This window comes from Neovison vison, chromosome X (genome assembly GCF_020171115.1).
Source record: "Neovison vison isolate M4711 chromosome X, ASM_NN_V1, whole genome shotgun sequence".
Taxonomy (NCBI): domain Eukaryota; kingdom Metazoa; phylum Chordata; class Mammalia; order Carnivora; family Mustelidae; genus Neogale; species Neogale vison.
The window spans coordinates 87031401-87049944 of NC_058105.1; the positions used below are offsets into that span (position 1 = coordinate 87031401).

At 38.1% G+C, this 18544-nt stretch overlaps 1 protein-coding gene across 2 annotated transcripts; it reads left to right on the forward strand.

The window, feature by feature from the left end:
• The first annotated feature begins 15701 nt into the window (after positions 1-15701).
• On the forward strand, positions 15702-16738 carry LOC122897029 (centromere protein V-like protein 3). 2 transcript variants are annotated; one of them, XM_044235167.1, is made up of 2 exons: positions 15702-15850; positions 15881-16738. In XM_044235167.1, exons 1-2 carry the CDS (start codon positions 15702-15704, stop codon positions 16485-16487), a joined length of 756 nt encoding a protein of 251 aa, XP_044091102.1. In that variant the 3' UTR covers positions 16488-16738. The 2 variants fall into 2 exon arrangements, with proteins under 2 accessions (XP_044091102.1, XP_044091101.1); XM_044235166.1 differs by having other exon boundaries at positions 15702-16738.
• The last annotated feature ends 1806 nt before the right edge of the window (positions 16739-18544 follow it).

Genomic DNA, 18544 nt, shown 5'->3' on the forward strand with positions numbered 1-18544 from the left:
TGTTTTTCTGAAAATAAATAAATTGGGAGAAAAAAAATAATAATAATAAACTAACTTCCAGATTGTTAAAAAAAATGAGAATTACATGTAAAATGCATAAACAAAGACAACAGTCTAAGGAGAAATAGAAAAATGAATAATGCTTTTTCATTCTCTTTGTTGTTACTTTGATGATTCCTAAAGATCTTCCTCTTAACCAGTAGAACTAAATAAAGAAGTTAAACTACAAAAAAAAAAAACTAATAAACAGGCAAAGAATAAAGAGGAAAAAATCCAAATATATCACTATGAAAATCAGCAAAACAAGAGAGAAACATAGGCAAGGATCAGAGAAAATCTTTAGAAACCACTATAAAACAACTAATAAATTGACAATAAATACATATCTATCAATAATTTCTTTTAATGTAAATAGACTAAATACTCCAATCAAAAGGCATGGTGACAATGGATTAAAAAATAAAAAAAACAAGACCCATCTATATGTTGCCTATAAGAAATTCAGTTTAGATCTAAAGAAACTTGCAGATTGAAAGGGAGGGGACGGAGAAACATCTATAATGCAAATGGCTGTCAAAAGAAAGCTAGAGTAGCAATACTTATATTGGAAAAAAGCAGACATTAAAACAAAGACTGTAATAAGAGAAAAAGGAAGATAATATATAATAATAAAAGGACAAACAAACAGGAATATGTAATTATTTTAAATATTTATGCACCCAACATCAGAGCACCAAAATACATAAAACAGTTAACAAGCATAAAGGAGCAAATTGATAACACTACAATAATAGTAGGGGACTTTAACACCCCACTTACAAGAATGGACAGATCATCTAAACAGAAAATCAACAAGGAAACAATGACTTTGAAAGACATACTGGACTTGATGGATTTAACAGATATATTCAGAACATTCCATCCTAAAGCAGCAGAATACACTATGAACTACAAGTCAACCACAAGAAAAAACCTGGAAAGACCACAAATACATGGAGGCTATATAAGATGCTAGTAATCAATGAATGTGTCAACATTCATTCAACATTATTCAAGAAGAAATAAAAATACATGGAAAAAATTAACCTAACCTTCTACCTAAAGGAGCTAGGAAAAGAAGAACAAACAAAACCTAAAATCAGCAGAAGGAAGGAAATAATAAAGATTGGAGCAGAAATAAATTATAAAGAAACTAAAAACCAATAGGACAGATCAATGAAACCACGAGCTGATTTTCTTTTTTTTTTTTTCCCAATTTATTTATTTTCAGAAAAACAGTATTCATTATTTTTTCACCACACCCAGTGCTCCATGCAAGCCGTGCCCTCTATAATACCCACCACCTGGTACCCCAACCGCCCACCCCCCCCGCCACTTCAAACCCCTCAGACTGTTTTTCAGAGTCCATAGTCTCTCATGGTTCACCTCCCCTTCCAATTTACCCAAATTCCCTACTACTCTCTAACGCCCCTTGTCCTCCATGCTATTGGTTATGCTCCACAAATGAGTGAAACCATATGATAATTGACTCTCTCTGCTTGACTGATTTCACTCAGCATAATCTCTTCCAGTCCCGTCCATGTTGCTACAAAAGTTGGATATTCGTCCTTTCTGATGGAGGCATAATACTCCATAGTGTATATGGACCACATCTTCCTTATCCATTCATCCGTTGAAGGGCATCTTGGTTCTTTCCATAGTTTGGCGACTGTGGCCATTGCTGCTATAAACATTGGGGTACAGATGGCCCTTCTTTTCACGACATCTGTATCTTTGGGGTAAATACCCAGGAGTGCAATTGCAGGGTCGTAGGGAAGCTCTATTTTTAATTTCTTGAGGAATCTCCACACTGTTCTCCAAAGAGGCTGCACCAACCTGCATTCCCACCAACAGGGGAAGAGGGTTCCCCTTTCTCCACATCCTCTCCAACACATGTTGTTTCCTGTTTTGTTAATTTTGGCCATTCTAACTGGTGTAAGGTGATATCTCAATGTGGTTTTAATTTGAATCTCCCTGAGGGCTAATGATGATGAGCATTTTTTCATGTGTCTGATAGCCATTTGTATTTCTTGATTGGAGAAGTGTCTGTTCATATCTTCTGCCCATTTTTTGATGTGTTTGTCTGTTTCGTGTGGGTTGAGTTTGAGGAGTTCATTATAGATCCTGGATATCAACCTTTTGTCTGTACTGTCATTTGCAAATATCTTCTCCCATTCCGTGGGTTGCCTCTTTGTTTTTTTGACTGTTTCCTTTGCTGTGCAGAAGCTTTTGATTTTGATGAAGTCCCAGAAGTTTATTTTCGCTTTTGTTTCCTTTGCCTTTGGAGACGTATCTTGAAAGAAGTTGCTGTGGCTGATATCGAAGAGATTACTGCCTATGTTCTCCTCTAAGATTCTGATAGATTCCTGTCTCACGTTGAGGTCTTTTATCCATTTTGAGTTGATCTTTGTGTACGGTGTAAGAGAATGGTCGAGTTTCATTCTTCTACATATAGCTGTCCAGTTTTCCCAGCACCATTTATTGAAGAGACTCTCTTTTTTCCACTGTATATTTTTTCCTGTTTTGTCGAAGATTAATTGACCGTAGAGTTGAGGGTCCATATCAGGGCTCTCTACTCTGTTCCACTGGTCTATGTGTCTGTTTTTATGCCAGTACCATGCTGTCTTGGTGATCACAGCTTTGTAATAAAGCTTGAAATCAGGTAAGGTGATGCCGCCAGCTTTATTTTTGTTTTTCAACGTTTCCTTAGCGATTCGGGGTCTCTTCTGATTCCATACAAATTTTAGGATTATTTGCTCCAGCTCTTTGAAGAATGCCGGTGGAATTTTGATCGGAATGGCATTAAAAGTATAGATTGCTCTAGGCAGTATAGACATTTTAACGATGTTTATTCTTCCGATCCAAGAGCATGGAATGGTCTTCCATCTTTTTGTGTCTTCTTCAATTTCTTTCATGAGTGTTCTATAGTTCCTCAAGTATAGATCCTTTACCTCTTTAGTTAGTTTTATTCCCAGGTATCTTATGGTTCTTGGTGCTATAGTAAATGGATTTTCTTTTTTAATCATAAAATTGATACAGCTCTACTTAGACTTATCAAGAAAAAAAAAGAGAATGATTCAAATAAATAAGGTCATTAATGAGAGAGGAAAAATCATAGACAATGCCACAGAAATACAATCATAAAAGAGTATTATGAAAAATTATATGCCAACAAATTGGACAATGTGGAAGAAATTGATAAATTCCTAGAAACATATAAACTACCAATACTGAAACAGGAAGAAATAGAAAATTTGAACAGACAGATATCCAGCAAAGAGATTGAATCAGTAGCAAAGAAACAAAAACAAAACAACAACAACAAAACTCGCAATAAACAAAAGCCCATGGCCAGGTTGCTTCATAGGCAAATTCTATCAAACATTTTTTAAAAAGTTAATACCTACACTTCTCAAAAAATTCCAAAAAATAGAAAAGTAATGAAAACTTATAAATTTATTCTATGAGAAAGCATTATCCTGATATCAAAACCAAATAAAGACACCACTACAAAAGAAAAATTGAAAAGTATAAGCCAGTATCCCTGATAAACATAAATGCATAAATCCCCAATAAAATACTAGCAAAACAAATCCAATAATACATTAAAAGAATCATTCACCACGATCAGGTGTGATTTATTTCTGGGTTGCAAGGGTGGTTCAATATTTGCAAATCAATCAATACATTACATTAATTAAAAAAGGGATAAAAACCATATGATCATTTCAATAGATGCAGAAAAAACATTTGACAAAGCACAACATCCATTCATGATAAAAGCCCTCAACAAAGTAGGTTTATAGGGAATATACCTCAAAGTAATAAAGGCCATATATGAAAAACTCACAGCTAACATCATTCTCAATGGGGAAAAATGGAGAGATTTTCCTCTATGGTAAGTGATGTCCACTTTCACCACTATTATTTAACATAGTGCTGGAAGTTCTAGCTTCAGCAATCAGACAACAAAAGAAATAAAAGGCATCCAAATCAGCAAGGAAGAAGTAAAACTTGCACTATTTGCAGTTGACATGACACTATATATAGACAACCTGAAAGACCACCAAAAACTGCTAGAACTGATCAATAATTCAGTAGAGTCACAAGATACAAAATCAATATACAGAAACATTTTGCATTTCTATATACTAATGAAGCAGCAGAAGGAGAAAGTAGGAAAAATCCCATTTACATTTATACCAAAAATAATAAGATACCTAGGAATAGACCTAACCAAAGAGGTAAATGACCTGTACTCTGAAAATTATGGAATATTGATGAGAGTAATTGAGTAGGACATAAATAAACAGAAGGACATTCCATGCTTATGGATTGGAAGAAGAAATATTGTTAAAAGATCTGCAATACCCAAAGCAATCTACACATTTAATGCAATTCCATCAAAATACCAAAACCATTTTTCATGGAAGTAGATCAATTCTAACATATATGGAACCACAAAAGACCCCTAATAGCCAAAGCAATCTTGAAAAAAAAAGGCAAAGCTGGTGTTACCAAGCCATAGTGATCAAAACAGTATGGTACTGGCGCAAAAATAGACACATAGATCATAAAATAGAATAGAAAACCCAGAAATAAACCCAGAATTATATGGTCAATTAATCTTTGGCGATGCAGGAAAGAATATTGAATGGGAATGGGAAGAGGACAGTCTCTTCAACAAATGGTGTGGGAAAAACTGGACAGCTACACGCAAAAGAACCAATTTAAAGTGATACAGGCACCTCTATGTTTATAGCAACATTATTTACAATAGCCAAATTATGGAAGCAGCCTAAGTATCCATTGATTGATGAGTGGATAAGGAAGTGGTAATATATATACAGTGGATTATTACTTAGCCATAGAAAAAGAATGAAATCTTGCCATTAGCAAGGATGTGGATGGAGCTATAGAGTATTATACTAAGCAAAATAAGTCAGTCAGAGAAAGACAAATACCATGTGATTTCATTAATATGTGGAATTTAAGAAACAAAACAATGAGTGAAGGGAAAAAAGAGAGAGAAACAAGCCAAGAAACAGACTCTAAACTCTAGAGAACAAACTGATGGCCGCCAGAGAGGAGATGAGTGGTGGCATGGGTAAAATAGGTTATGGGGATTAAAGAATGTACCTGTTGTAATGAGCACAAGGTGATGTATGGAATTGTTGAATCACAATATTATATACCTGGAATTAATACAACATTGTTTGTTAATTACACTGGGACTAAAATTATAAAAAAGAGAATGAAAATTGAAACCATAAAAATAAATAAAACATAAAACAAATTGAGAAAAAGAGCTGCTTTTGCTTCATCTTGTATATTTTAGTATGTTCTGTTTCCATTTTCATTTGTCTCAAGCAATGGGAAGAACACATAAACAGACATTTCTGCAAAGAAGACATCCAGATGGCCAACAGACACATGACAAAGTGTTCCATATCACTCGGCATCAGGGAAATACAAATCAAAACCACAATGAGATATCACCTCACACCAGTCAGAATGGCTAAAATCAACAAGTCAGTAAGTGACAGATGATGGCGAGGATGCGGAGAAAGGGGAACCCTCCTACACTGTTGGTGGGAATGCAGCTGGTGCAACCACTCTGGAAAACTGCATGGAGGTTCCTCAAGATGTTGAAAATAGAACTGCCCTATGACCCAGCAATTGCACTACTGGGTATTTACCCTAAAGATACAAACGTAGTGATCCGAAGGGGCACGTGCACCCGAATGTTTATAGCAGCAATGTCTACAATAGCCAAACTATGGAAAGAACCTAGATGTCCATCAACAGATGAATGGATAAAGAAGAAGTGGTATATATATACAATGGAATACTATGCAGCCATCAAAAGAAATGAAATTTTGCCATTTGCGATGACATGTATGGAACTAGTGGGTATCATGCTTAGCGAAATAAGTCAATCGGAGAAAGACAACTATCATATGATCTCCCTGAAATGAGGAAGTGGAGCTGCAACATGGGGGGTTAAGGGGGTAGGAGAAGAATTAAATGAAGATACTTTTTAATTTTTTATTTCTAATTTGACACATTCGCTGTTCAGGAGTCTGTTGTTTAATTTTCATGTATTTGTGCACTTTTCAGGTTTCCTCCTGTTATTGATTTCTAATTTCATATTATTGTGGTCAGAAAAGATATTAGATATGATTTCAGTATTCTTAAATTTCTTGTCTTGCTTTGTGACCCAAGATATGATCTATCCTGAAGAATGTTCTACATCTTTATTTATTCTAATTCTCAAATTATGCAGGTTTAGACAGTGTGAGCCCCATTTGAGATGTTTCTTGTGTTTTTTTGACAAGACCCTATCGTTTTTTGAGTACCTTTCATTTTGTTTGTTTGTTTTTGTTACAGAGAGAGAAAGAGAGTGGCAGTGGCAAAGGAACAGAGGGAGAGGGAGAGAGAATCAGAGAATCCCAAGTAGGATCTATGCTCAGTGAGAAGCCTGATGCAGGGCTTGATCTCACAGCCCTGAGATGAAATCAAGGGTCGACGGTTAACTGACTGAGCCTTCCAGGGGCCCCAGCACTTCCTCATTTTCTATTCTATTCAGATATTCCACACTAATCTCAGATTTTCTTTATTCCACCTCTGGAATCAATGATTTGTCCAAAGAGCCCTGATTCCTTTCATTAAGAAATGGTATTTAGAAACAATGATCTGGGTGCCAGATGGTCTCATTGTGACTGGGATAGAACTATTTTAATTACATTCTGTGCTTCCAACCTTACTGTGTCGTGACGCTACAAGTGTTTTAATAAAAATGTGCTAGCTTTAGTATAATACTTGGAGAACTAGTTGAATCTTGGTTTTTCATTTTGCTGGAGTAAAACAAACCCTGAATAATGGAATTAAAATATTTTAGATATTTGTTGTATGACTTACCACTGATTTCCATTTGCATTCCAGGAGTAATTGCCCTTTGGAATTAAAAGCTTATTTTGTCTATAAAACAAGGTTTCGTAACCCTTTTTAGCTGAGGCCAGAAATGTAACCAATTAAAGAACAAATATATTTAGATTGTAATATGTCAAAAATTAGTCCGTATACTCTGGTTTTTGGACAATGGCATGGGCTCCCATTCCCTGAGCTTCCTCTATAAATACAACTAAATATCCTGGAAATAATTCAACAGACTTAAAGATAGAAAAAAGAAGGTAGACTGAATAAGGACCTGAAGACTTGAAGAATGATACCACAGTGAGTTCCCTAGGATTTCTTTCTATACCCTACATATCCTAGACTGGGTGCCTGAGCAGTCTCCAATCCTGACACTGCCAACAGACATTGACAAAAAAAGGAAAAGGAAAATAAAATACTTCTCTTCATATACAAAGATCTGGGAAAGGGAAAACTTAGTAGGGAGATCCATACCCAGTGGCAGCAGCTGTCATCTGCCTGCAGTAGCTTCACCAGAAGAGCTGGGGGAGGGGATGAAAACTATTCATCTTCCATGCTCCACAGCAGCCAGAAGTGATCTTCCCTGAGCAGTAACAGCAGAACCCAGGGAAGGCCAGCACACTCCCAGCTCCACACTGGGTGGCTGCGGATTGAGCTCTTCCATCTGTAATGGTAATGCCAGTTGGCTAAGTGTCTCCTAGTCCCCTAGCAACCGCATAAGACTGTCCAAGGCCAATGTTTCCCTATCATCTACAGTGGCAGAAGCCACCTAGTTCTAGTGGGTCCTGGACCTTCACCTAATGGCTGAAGGCACCCATGCTGGTTACATCTGGCTGGCTCTATACCCAGGTGCAGATGGTGAACTAGACCAGAGTTTCCTGACCTTCCACCTAGGCCCATGGCTCCTGGCCCTCCACACAATGGCAGAAGGCAGCCCATCTCTGACTATGCCAGGAGAAGTCAAGTGGGAAGCCCACTGGCACTAAATAGCTGGAGAACAGGTTAGGGGAAATGTTTTCTGTTTCATGAGATTCCAGATTCCCCACAACTCACTTAACTACAATGGGAGATGAAGGAGGCATCTTCCTTCTCTGCATGCAGTACCAATAAGAGCTCAAGAAGAGCCAGAAGAATAAAACATATCAAAATAGCATTGCAGAAACACCTGAGTGGCTCAGTCGGTTAAGTATCCATCTCTTGATTTCGGCTCAGGTCATGATCTCTCTGTTGTGGGATCGAGCCATGGGTTGGGCTCTGAACTCAGTACAGAATCTGTTTTAGATTCTTTCTCCCTCTCCCTCTGCCCCTCCCCTCCTCCCTCTCTCCCTCAAACGAATAAATAAAATCTAGAAGAAAATAGCATTGCAAAGTCTCAAGAACTAAATTGTCATTGAAACTACAGTTCACAAAAGTAGGCCAGAACCCACACACTGCTCGTGGTGATTGCCAAAGAAAATAAAAGCCATAAATAGGATAAAGAGTCTCTTAACCTAATGTTCAGAATGTTCAAAATACAATTGAAAATCATTTGTTATACCAAGAATCAGGAAGATTAAAAACTTGAGTAAGAAAAAACAATCAAATGATACCAAATACTGAGATGAATTAGATGTTGGAATAATCTCATAAAGATTTTAAAGCAGCCACTATGAAACTGCTTCAAAAAGTAATTATATATTTATTTAAAATAAAATAAAAGAAAAAAACTCAGCAAAGAAATACAAGCTGTATAAAAGAATCAAATAAAAAAGTATGCAACTGAAAAACATAATAATGGTGCAAAAAATTCACTGGATGGGCTCAATAGTAGAGTAGAGTTGACAGAAAATATCGTCAGTGAGCTTGTGGAGAGATCAAAATTTACTCAATTTTTTAAATTAAATTTACTCAATCTAATGAACAGAAAGAACATTACTGAAACAAATAAATGAACAAAGTATTTTAAATACACATGTGTAAACATATTCATAACAAAAAAAGGAGGAAACCCTCATGACAATTATAGTTCTCCTTTCTGTAACTGGTCATATAGTCATAGTTGGTATTTGTAATGTACTTCTTCTACCCATTCCATATTTCATTTGCCTTCAGCAAGCACTTCAGCTGGTCGTGATTTTTTAATCTGGTGGGGTGACCCATACCTTCATTTCTGAAGGGTATGGTTCACTAGTAGTCTTACATGGACTGGGTTGCTATAATTTTCCATTGACCTTAACCACAGGACACGGTAATACTAAGATATGTCCTGTATCCCAGACATACTTTTCCTTATCTGTATTGTGGCATAGTGGACCAATTTCCTTTTAGTAGTCAGTATCAATCACCCCAGCCAGCACAATATCTCCTTTCTTTACCCACTGATTCAGAGAACTGAGAAGTTCACACTGGTCAGGTGGCAGACTTAACTTCCAGTTCAATTGAATTATTGTTGTATATCTCCTGGTGAAAGCATCCCTCCCCTTATAACTAAGGTCTGTAGGCAAGTGGACCATATGGTTATCAGAAGAGAAAGGAAACATTTTGCTAGTGGGTCACTAAGGGTAATAGTGTTGCTACTCCCATTTCTATCTCTTGGCTACTGAATCCATGAATTCTGGCTATGGGAGAACAGTGTCATATACTGGACACTGATTCAGAGTATATCCAGCCTTCTGGAGAAACTTGTTCCAGCACTACAGTGTTTTGCCACCTACCTAGAGCTGTAATTCCACCTTTCAAAGACAGCTTCTTCTGTCTATCTCTCTGCCTACTTGTGATCTCTCTGTCTGTGTCCAATAAAAAAAGACTATTTAAAAAATTAAAAAATAGAACTACCACATCATTTAGCAATTCAATTTCTGGGTGTATCCCCAAATAAATGAAAAGAGGATATCAAAGAGATATATGCATTCCTATGTTTTCTGTAGCATTATTCACCCACAATAGCCAAGATATTAAAACAACCTAAACTCCCATCAATTGAAGAATGGAATATATATATATATATATATATATATATATATATATAATCAGCCATGAGAAAGAAGGTACTCCTGCCATTTGCTACAGCAAATTATATATATATATATATATATATATATATATATATATATATATATATCTCAGCCATGAGAAAGAAGGTACTCCTGCCATTTACTACAGCATGGTTGGACCCTGAAGTCAATATGATAAGTGAGATAAATCAGGCACAGAAAGACAAGTGCTGTATGATATCACTTGTATGTGGACTCTAAAAGGGCCAAACTTATAAAACCAGAGAGAAAACGGTGATAACCAGGGACAGGGTCTGGGAGAATAGGAGAGATGTTGTTTAAGGTACAAACATACAACTAATATATAAATAAGTCCTGGAGATCAAAAACAAAGTATAGGGAATATAGACAACAATATTATATTATAGTCATCAAACTTGCTAAGAGACTAGATCTAAATTATTCTCACCATGAAAAAAGGAATGACAATGATGGGCATGATAAAGGTTCTTACTTTTGCTACAATGGCAATCACATTATAATATATAAATGTATCAAGTCAACATTTTGAACACCTAAAATTTACATAATGTCAAATGTGAAATATATTTTTTAAAATGTGAAAACTGAAAACAAACAAACAAAAAGACTTTCAGCAAGTAACAGGATTATCTGAAGTTGGTAAAGAGCATTGACCAAAAACCCATTTTTAACATAATACTTAATAATGAAAAACTGAATGCTTTCCCCCTAGGACTGGAGAGAGGGCAAGGGTTTATGTCCTTACCACTTTGCTCAACATAATACTGGAATTATAACCAGTGCAATAAGACAAGATAAAGAAAAAAATTAAAAAGTACATGGAAAAATAAAACTGCCTCTATTTACGGATGACATGATTATCTATATATAAAATTCCAAGGAATCTACCAAAAAGTCCTAGTATTTAGTGCAAAAGAAAAATCCTAGTACTTAGTGTGACTTCAGCCAGGTCACAGGTTAGAAGATCAACACATTAAAATATATCTCATTTCTTGGGGCTCCTTGGGGCTCAAATGGTTAAGTGTCTGCCTTTGGCTCAGGTCATGATTCGGGGGTCCTGGCATTGAGTCCCGCATCAGGCTCCCTGCTCAGTGGGGAGCCTGCTTCTTCCTCTGCCCCACCCCCTCTCTTTGACCCTCATGAATAAATTTTTTAAAAACTTAAAAAAATAAAATATATCCTGTTTCTATATACTATGAATGAATATTTGGAAACCAACTTAAAAATGCAATTCCATTTACAATGTATTTATTTATTTATTTACTTACTTACTTATAACTTTTTTAATGTAGGATTCTCACCCAGCATGGAGCCCAAAGCAGGGTTGAACTTATGACGCTGAGATCAAAACCTGAGCTGAAATCAAGAGTCTATCGACAGACAGAGCCACCCAGGTGCTCCAATTTTCAATTATTTTAAAGAAAATATATTACTTAATGCTAATGAATTATGCAAACCACCCCCCTTCTAAAATTCATATGTCGAAATCCTAACCCCCAATGTGATTTTTTCTGGAGGTAAGGCTTGTAGGAAGTAGTTAAGGTGAAACAATGTCATAAATTTAGAGTCTTAATTCAACCATTGGTGGCCTTAAAAGAAGAGGAAGATCTCTCTTTCTCTCTCCTCATGCATGCACTGAGGAAATGCCATGTGAGCACTTGAAGAGATCTCTTACTAGAACCCAACCATGCTGGCACCTTGATCTCAGATATCTATGCCTCAGAACTGTGAGAAAATAAATTTCCCCTCTTTAAGCCACACAGTCTATGGTGGCTTGTTATGGCAGCCCCAGAAGACTAAGACACTTAGGTATGCACTTAAAACATATACAGTATTTGTATGCATACATATACATACATATGTATACTGATGAAAGTAATCAAAGAATTAAATAAATGGAGAAGCAAACAATATTCAGACATATGAAGATTCAACATGTAAAGATCTTAATTTTCTCCAAATCTATAGATTTAATGCAATTTAATATCCAAATTACAGCAGGATTTTTGTAGCATAGACAATCTATCCTAAAATTTACAGGGAAAATCACAGGCCCTGGAATAGCTTAAATAATCTTGAAAGAGAATAAAATGTCAGGAACGACTTCATGTGATACAAAGTCTTACTATATAGTTACACTACTTAAGACTATGTGGAATTAATGCAGGTATAGACACATAGATCAATGGAGCAGAATAGAGAGCCCAGAAGTAGAACCACACAGATATGTTCATCTTGTTTTTTACAGTGGTACAAGAATAATTCAGTGGAGGAAGGAAAGCCTTTTCAACAAATGGCACTGGGATCAAACCCCATGTCAGGCTACCTGCACAGCGGAGAGCTCTGCTCCTGTCCCTCCAACTCTTTCAGATAAATAAATAAAATATTTTAAAAGTCACCTCTTTGTAATAAAAAACAAACAATTGAAATAATTGATTCAGTAAAAGGTTATCAGTGGATTCTTAAACCATTAAGCAAGTGTTGGAGAGGAACAAGATAGTCACACAGTGTCAAAATAACACCCCTCAGATTACTTGCTTATTGCAAAAGGAAAACTGTACCTCTACAATGGAGAAATCTGGCAATCACTATCTTAATGAAGATAGAGCATTTAGTAGTATCATTACCACCGGAATGACTTGACAACATGAAACTCTGGTGTGATGCAATATGAAGTATACAACATCTGCCAAAACAACATACTTGCTAAAATGTGTAACTTGACTCTAATCAAGACTTTAGATTTGACTTTTAGCTGTAGAGGAAAAATATTGGGTAGAAGATCAATCTGTAAGGAAAGAATCAGGGAAAATAAATAATTGACTGGCCTGATGATTATTATTTTTTTAACTTCAAGTTTTTATTTAAATCCCAGGTAGTTAGGATACAGTGTAATATTAGTTTCAGGAGTAGAACTTAGTGATTCATCACTCACATAAAATGTCCAGTGCTCATCACAAGAGCCCTTCTTAATACCCATTATCCCTTTAACACCCTCTACCTTCCCTCCAGTAACCTTAAGTTTGTTTTCTATGTAGTTAAGAGACTGTTTTCTGGTTTGCCTTTCTTTCTTTTCCCCCATGTTCATCTGTTTTGTTTCTTAAATTCCACATATGAGTCAAATCATATGGTATTTGTCCTCTCTGACTGACTTATTTTGCTTAGCATAGTACTCTCTAGATCCCTCCACAGTGTTGCAAATGATAAGATTTCACTCTTTTTTATGGTTTAGTAATATTCCATTGTGTATTCAAACCATATTTTCCTTATACATTCATCAGTTGATGGATATTTGGGCTCTTCCCATCATTTGGCTATTATTGGTAATGCTCCTATAAATATTGGAGGTGCATGTATCCCTTCCAATTAGTATTTTTTGTATCCTTTGGATAAATAACTAGTAGTGTAACTGGTGGGTTGTAGGGTAGTTCTATTTTTAACTTTTTGAGGAAGCTCCATACAGTTTTCCAGAGTGGCTGCACCAGCGTACATTCCCACCAATGGTATAAGAGTGTTACCCTTTCTCCACATCCTCGCCAATATCTGTTGTTTCCTGTGTTGTTGATTTTAACCATTCTGACTGATGTGAGGCTGATTGTTTTGATTTGTATTTTCCTGATCAAGAGTGATGAGCATTTTTCATGTGTCTGTTAGCCACCTGTACATCTTCTTTGGGAAAATGTCTATTCATATCTTCTACCCATTTCCTTTTTTATAATATTTATTTATTTATTTGAGAGAGAGAAAGAGAACATGAGCAGAAGTAGGGGCAGAGGGGGAGGGAAACAAGCCGGCTCTCTGCAGGGCTCAATCCCAAGATCCTGAGATCACTACCTCAGCTGAAATCAAGAGCCAGATACTTCATGGACTGAGCCACCCAGGTACCCTATCTTCTGCTCATTTCTTAATTGGATTATTTGTTTTTTGGGTGTTGAGTTTCATAAGTTCTTTATATATTTTGGATACTAACCCTTTATGAGATATGTCATTTGCAAATATCTTCTCCCATTCTGAAGGTTGCTTTTAATTTTTGTTAATTGTTTCCAGCACTGTGCAAAAGCTTTTTGCTTGATGAAGTTCCAATAGTTCATTTTTGCTTTTGTTTCCCTTGCCTTCAGAGAGGTGTCTAGTAAAAATTTGCTATGATTTAGATCACAGAGACTAAAAAGAAATAACCAAAGTTAATGTGTGAATTTTAATAGATTCTATTTCGGGGGGAAATCTTTTTATAAAACACATTTAGGAAACAATTTAGGAAATTTAAATATACACTGGGAGTTAGGAGAAATTGGAAAATTATATGATTTGTAGGTATGATAAGGATACTGTGACTATACAAGAAATTATACCTTGTTCGCCTTAAAAATAATGCTGCCAGTAATTTTACCAGCAAAACTGGGTTTATGTGGGAATAGCAGAGAGTTCCGATTAAGGAAAAGCAAGCTATGGCAAAACCCTAGGAAAATCCAACGAACAAAGGAGAGGAACATTTATTTTATGGGGAAGGAGGACTTTGGGAGATGTTCTTTTGAACAAGTTCGTTGGAGAAAAGAAAGAGTTCAGTGTGATGACCATTTCTCATTGGCTGAGTTGCAGTGGTAGTGGATTTCTTGTAGGAGATGCAGTGTACATATTTCCCTGTTAAGACAGACCTGTAATGATCATTTCCTGTCCAGAGTCTTCTCTCAGGGGTGTGTAATTGACAATTCTCCCTGTAATTTCCCTACTTGCCCCCCCTGCCCTTTTCACATCCCCAATCCACTTTAGTTGAGATTTTCCTTTATGTATTGTCATAGCCTCTATTCCTAGGACATGAGTGCTGAAATATTGAGAGATTAAGTGGCATTGATTTGTGTATCTTACTTAAAAATATTCTTCAAAAAGTATATACATTCTCATGCATATATATGACAAAATATTAAGAATTATTAAATATGTGCGTGGATCTCCGCTTGCACTCAGTGTGTGTAGATGTCACTACAAAATTCAGGAAGCACTTTTTGGAAGATTCCTCACTGTTTTCCCAGGTACTCATTACACGGCAAAAAGGAGGATCCAAGCTCATTTTGTGGGGTCTCTCCTCTGGCCATGCCTATTGATCACATCAATTTCCAAAGTTTCGCCTTCATATTTATGATTCTCATAGCTGTTACGTTTTCTTGGTTTAGATGGACAAATTAGCGCATTGTTTCTTCTTTTACCTCTTATTCTTAAAAGACAAATTTACAAAGTATACTTCTTGTCCTGTATTGAAGTTAACATCCGGTTTCTCTCTTTCGGTCCGCTGGTGTGTTGTAACATAATATTGTGGGTCGTTATTTTTATTAGCCCCGACTATAGTACAATTACACCCTACATATTTTGTGAATGTTTCAGTTTGTCTCTTCTACACTAGATGAATGGTGGTTATTTTAAACTGTTCTGTCTGCTGCAGCATCCAAGCTAGATAAAAGGTCTGCAGCATTTTTAGTTTTTCAGTATATTAAAGATAAGCTTCTGATGAATGAACAATAGAAAATAGTATTTAGAGAAGGGGCAGCTGATAGGCTTAGCCAGAATTTCAGGCCAGTAAAGGCTGTTTTGATAGGGTCAAAGAAAGGGTCTCTACATCACATTCAACAAGTGGCCAATCAGGCTGACGCAATGAGGCTGCTCAGTAACTTACTAGGAAACCAGGGGCGGTGGGCGCGCGCTTGGAAGGCTGCAGGCGCCATGGGCAAAGTGAGGAACGGCGCCAGCACCCAGCCGCGGGGGCGAAAGCGTCCCGGGGATCCCGCCACCGCCTGTGCAGCCATCCCGGTCATGGGCGCCCGGCGCCCCCCTTTCCAAGTCCGCGTGGGGAGCCACGCGGCGGGAAGGAAGTCGGCGGCGACCAGGCGGGATCCCGCAAGGTGGCGGCGGAAGCGCTGGTGGCGGCGGACCCGGGAGACAGGCTCCAAAGGCCCGCTGCAATCCCCGAAGCCCCCGGCGCCCGCCGTGTCCTCTGGCGAGATGGACCTGGGCGCGCAGCGGGAGCGCTGGGAGACGTTCAGGAAGCGGCGGGGCCTCAGCTGCGAGGGCGCCGCCAAGTTCCTGCTGGACACCTTCGAGTACCCAGGCCTGGTGTATCACACCGGAGGCTGCCACTGCGGCGCGGTCCGCTTTGCCGTCTGGGCCCCCGCAGACCTGCGCGTGGTGGATTGCAGCTGCAGGCTGTGCAGGAAGAAGCAGCACCGACACTTCCTGGTCCCGGCCTCGCGCTTCACTCTCCTGCTGGGCGCCGAGAGCATCGTCACCTATCGATCCCACGCGCACCCGGCGCTGCACAGCTTCTGCAGCAGGTGCGGGGTGCAGAGTTTCCACGCCTCTGTCTCTGACCCCGGCGTGTATGGCGTCGCCCCGCACTGCCTGGACGCCGGCACCGTGCGCAGTGTGGTCATCGAGGAGGTCGACGGTGGCGACTGGGGGGAGGAGACCGTGAAGGAGCCCAAGGCCATCCAGAGCGCGTCCCCCGAGTGAGCCCCTGCCTCTCCTCCCGAAGAGGAGCAGTGACTGGGGCCGCAACACGCCCGAAACATTCCCCTCCCCCCGCTTCCCCCGAGGGAGCCACCTCAGTGCTTGTGAAGGGATTGCTGTATGAAAGAGGTCGGTTTCTGGACTGATGAACCCGTGATGTCTCTCCAGGCTTCCACCCCTTCCCTTTCAGTGTTTTGCAACGAACTTGGACTTGCTTATGATCAAAAAACTGAGCACACATTTGTCTGTCAACAGCCATAATCTTCCAATCCAATAAGCAAGTAGTGTCTCTACTTTTTCAAGTCGCCTTGTGTAACCCTGCCTTTTATTCTTTATTCTTCGTGTAGTTCTCGTAGATCATTTTCAGATCATTCATATGTACTGTACCGTTACGGTGCTATTGTGAACGAGATTGTTTTTAATGGTCGCATCTGGTATGCAGGACCACTCCCTATATCCAAACACTTTGGTGAGCATTTCTTAGGACGTTTCCTGTTGATTATCTGCGTGTGTGTGTAATTTAGGTCAGCACTCGCGTTTTTGCTACTTAGAGATAGGCGTTGATTTCAGCCATGTTTTTTATTTAATGTGTTTTTATATAATATGTTTAAGGCTCATTAGTGTGACATACCCCATTGTGCTTATGTTTTCACATGATGCTGCCACTTTCCTTGGTTTTGTTTTAGAAACTGCCTGTGCATAGGGTGATGGGGAGGCAGAAGAATGAGAAAGATGTCTGCGCTGTATATATGCCCTCTTTGATGTTTTGAAATTCCTATCTTGAACATGTGTTAAGTATTCAGATATAAAGTGTTCCAGAAGTAAATACTTAGTAACTAGAAAACTATGTATTTCTATGTTGTACATTATAGATCAGCATCAATTTATATGTAATTTCTTTATATCTGAGATTTTTATCAAACAATAGGTGGTGAGAGTGTCTTTTCCTATCAAATAATAGGTATAAAAACCATCATTTAATAGCTTTGTAGAATTTAAAAATGTGGATCTTTGTAACTTGTTTAACCAACCTCTTCTCATGGATAGGTTGCCTTTTCCTGCCTATCTTTTGACTATAATAATATTTTGAAGGAGTAAAGTAGAAATAAATATTCTGAGTGTTCTCTCACTTGGATAAAAGGGCCCAGAACTCTTTCCATCTCTTTTTCTTGCTGTTTGTCTCTCTTCTGTACATGTATTTCATTAGATGTGCATACCATATACATTGAATTAACTTGACATAACAACTTATAAATGAGTTAAATAGGTATGTTTCCATGTATTGCAAATAACATGGCAGCCATCACACAGAAGCTATCATCCTTCAATTGTTAGCTCTTATTTTCCATCATCCTCCCTACCCCAGCCTAGAGGAAGGGAATTTATGACTTGGTTTCCCTAACACGACCCTCTACTCCTCAAGTTCCTCCTTTGTTATTTGGAATAGCTTGGCCCATCCTTTTACCATCTAGAGGTTGGGTTGAGGTAGAAAAGGGAGAGAGAGAGGGAGAGAACTTAAACATGCACATATACCCCTAGGAGATTCAGTCAGATTTGTGGTCAGAAAAGACCAATTGCACCTAGAATTAGACCTATATGACATTCCATTGTCCATTGCATGGATAGGATCCAGAGAGAAAGAAAAAGAAAATGCTCACCTTCATGCTTCTACCATGTCAGCATTTTTGTACCAATAAATGTGTGCATGTGTATTTTCTTTTTCGGAGTGACTTTTCTTTAAAAGTCAATATTGATGTTTCTGCTTCTCTGTGCCACTTGCAAATGAGTTTATTTTGTTAAAAACTCACATTCAGAGGTTTTTCAGAGAGCATTGTTAACCTGCATACCATTTATGGGTCCTAGGCTGCCTTTCCACTTGTGGGAATACAGGTAGGGGACAGTTGTGTGGTGAAAAGGGATGGGAGACAATGCTAGAACCTGAGGATGGACAAACTGTTGAGAAAGAGGATTATCTCCCAGATACCAAGGACAGAGATTTGGAGAGAAAGAGAAGCAATAAGCAGCTCAGAACCAATGAGGAATATTGGGAAAAGAACAGA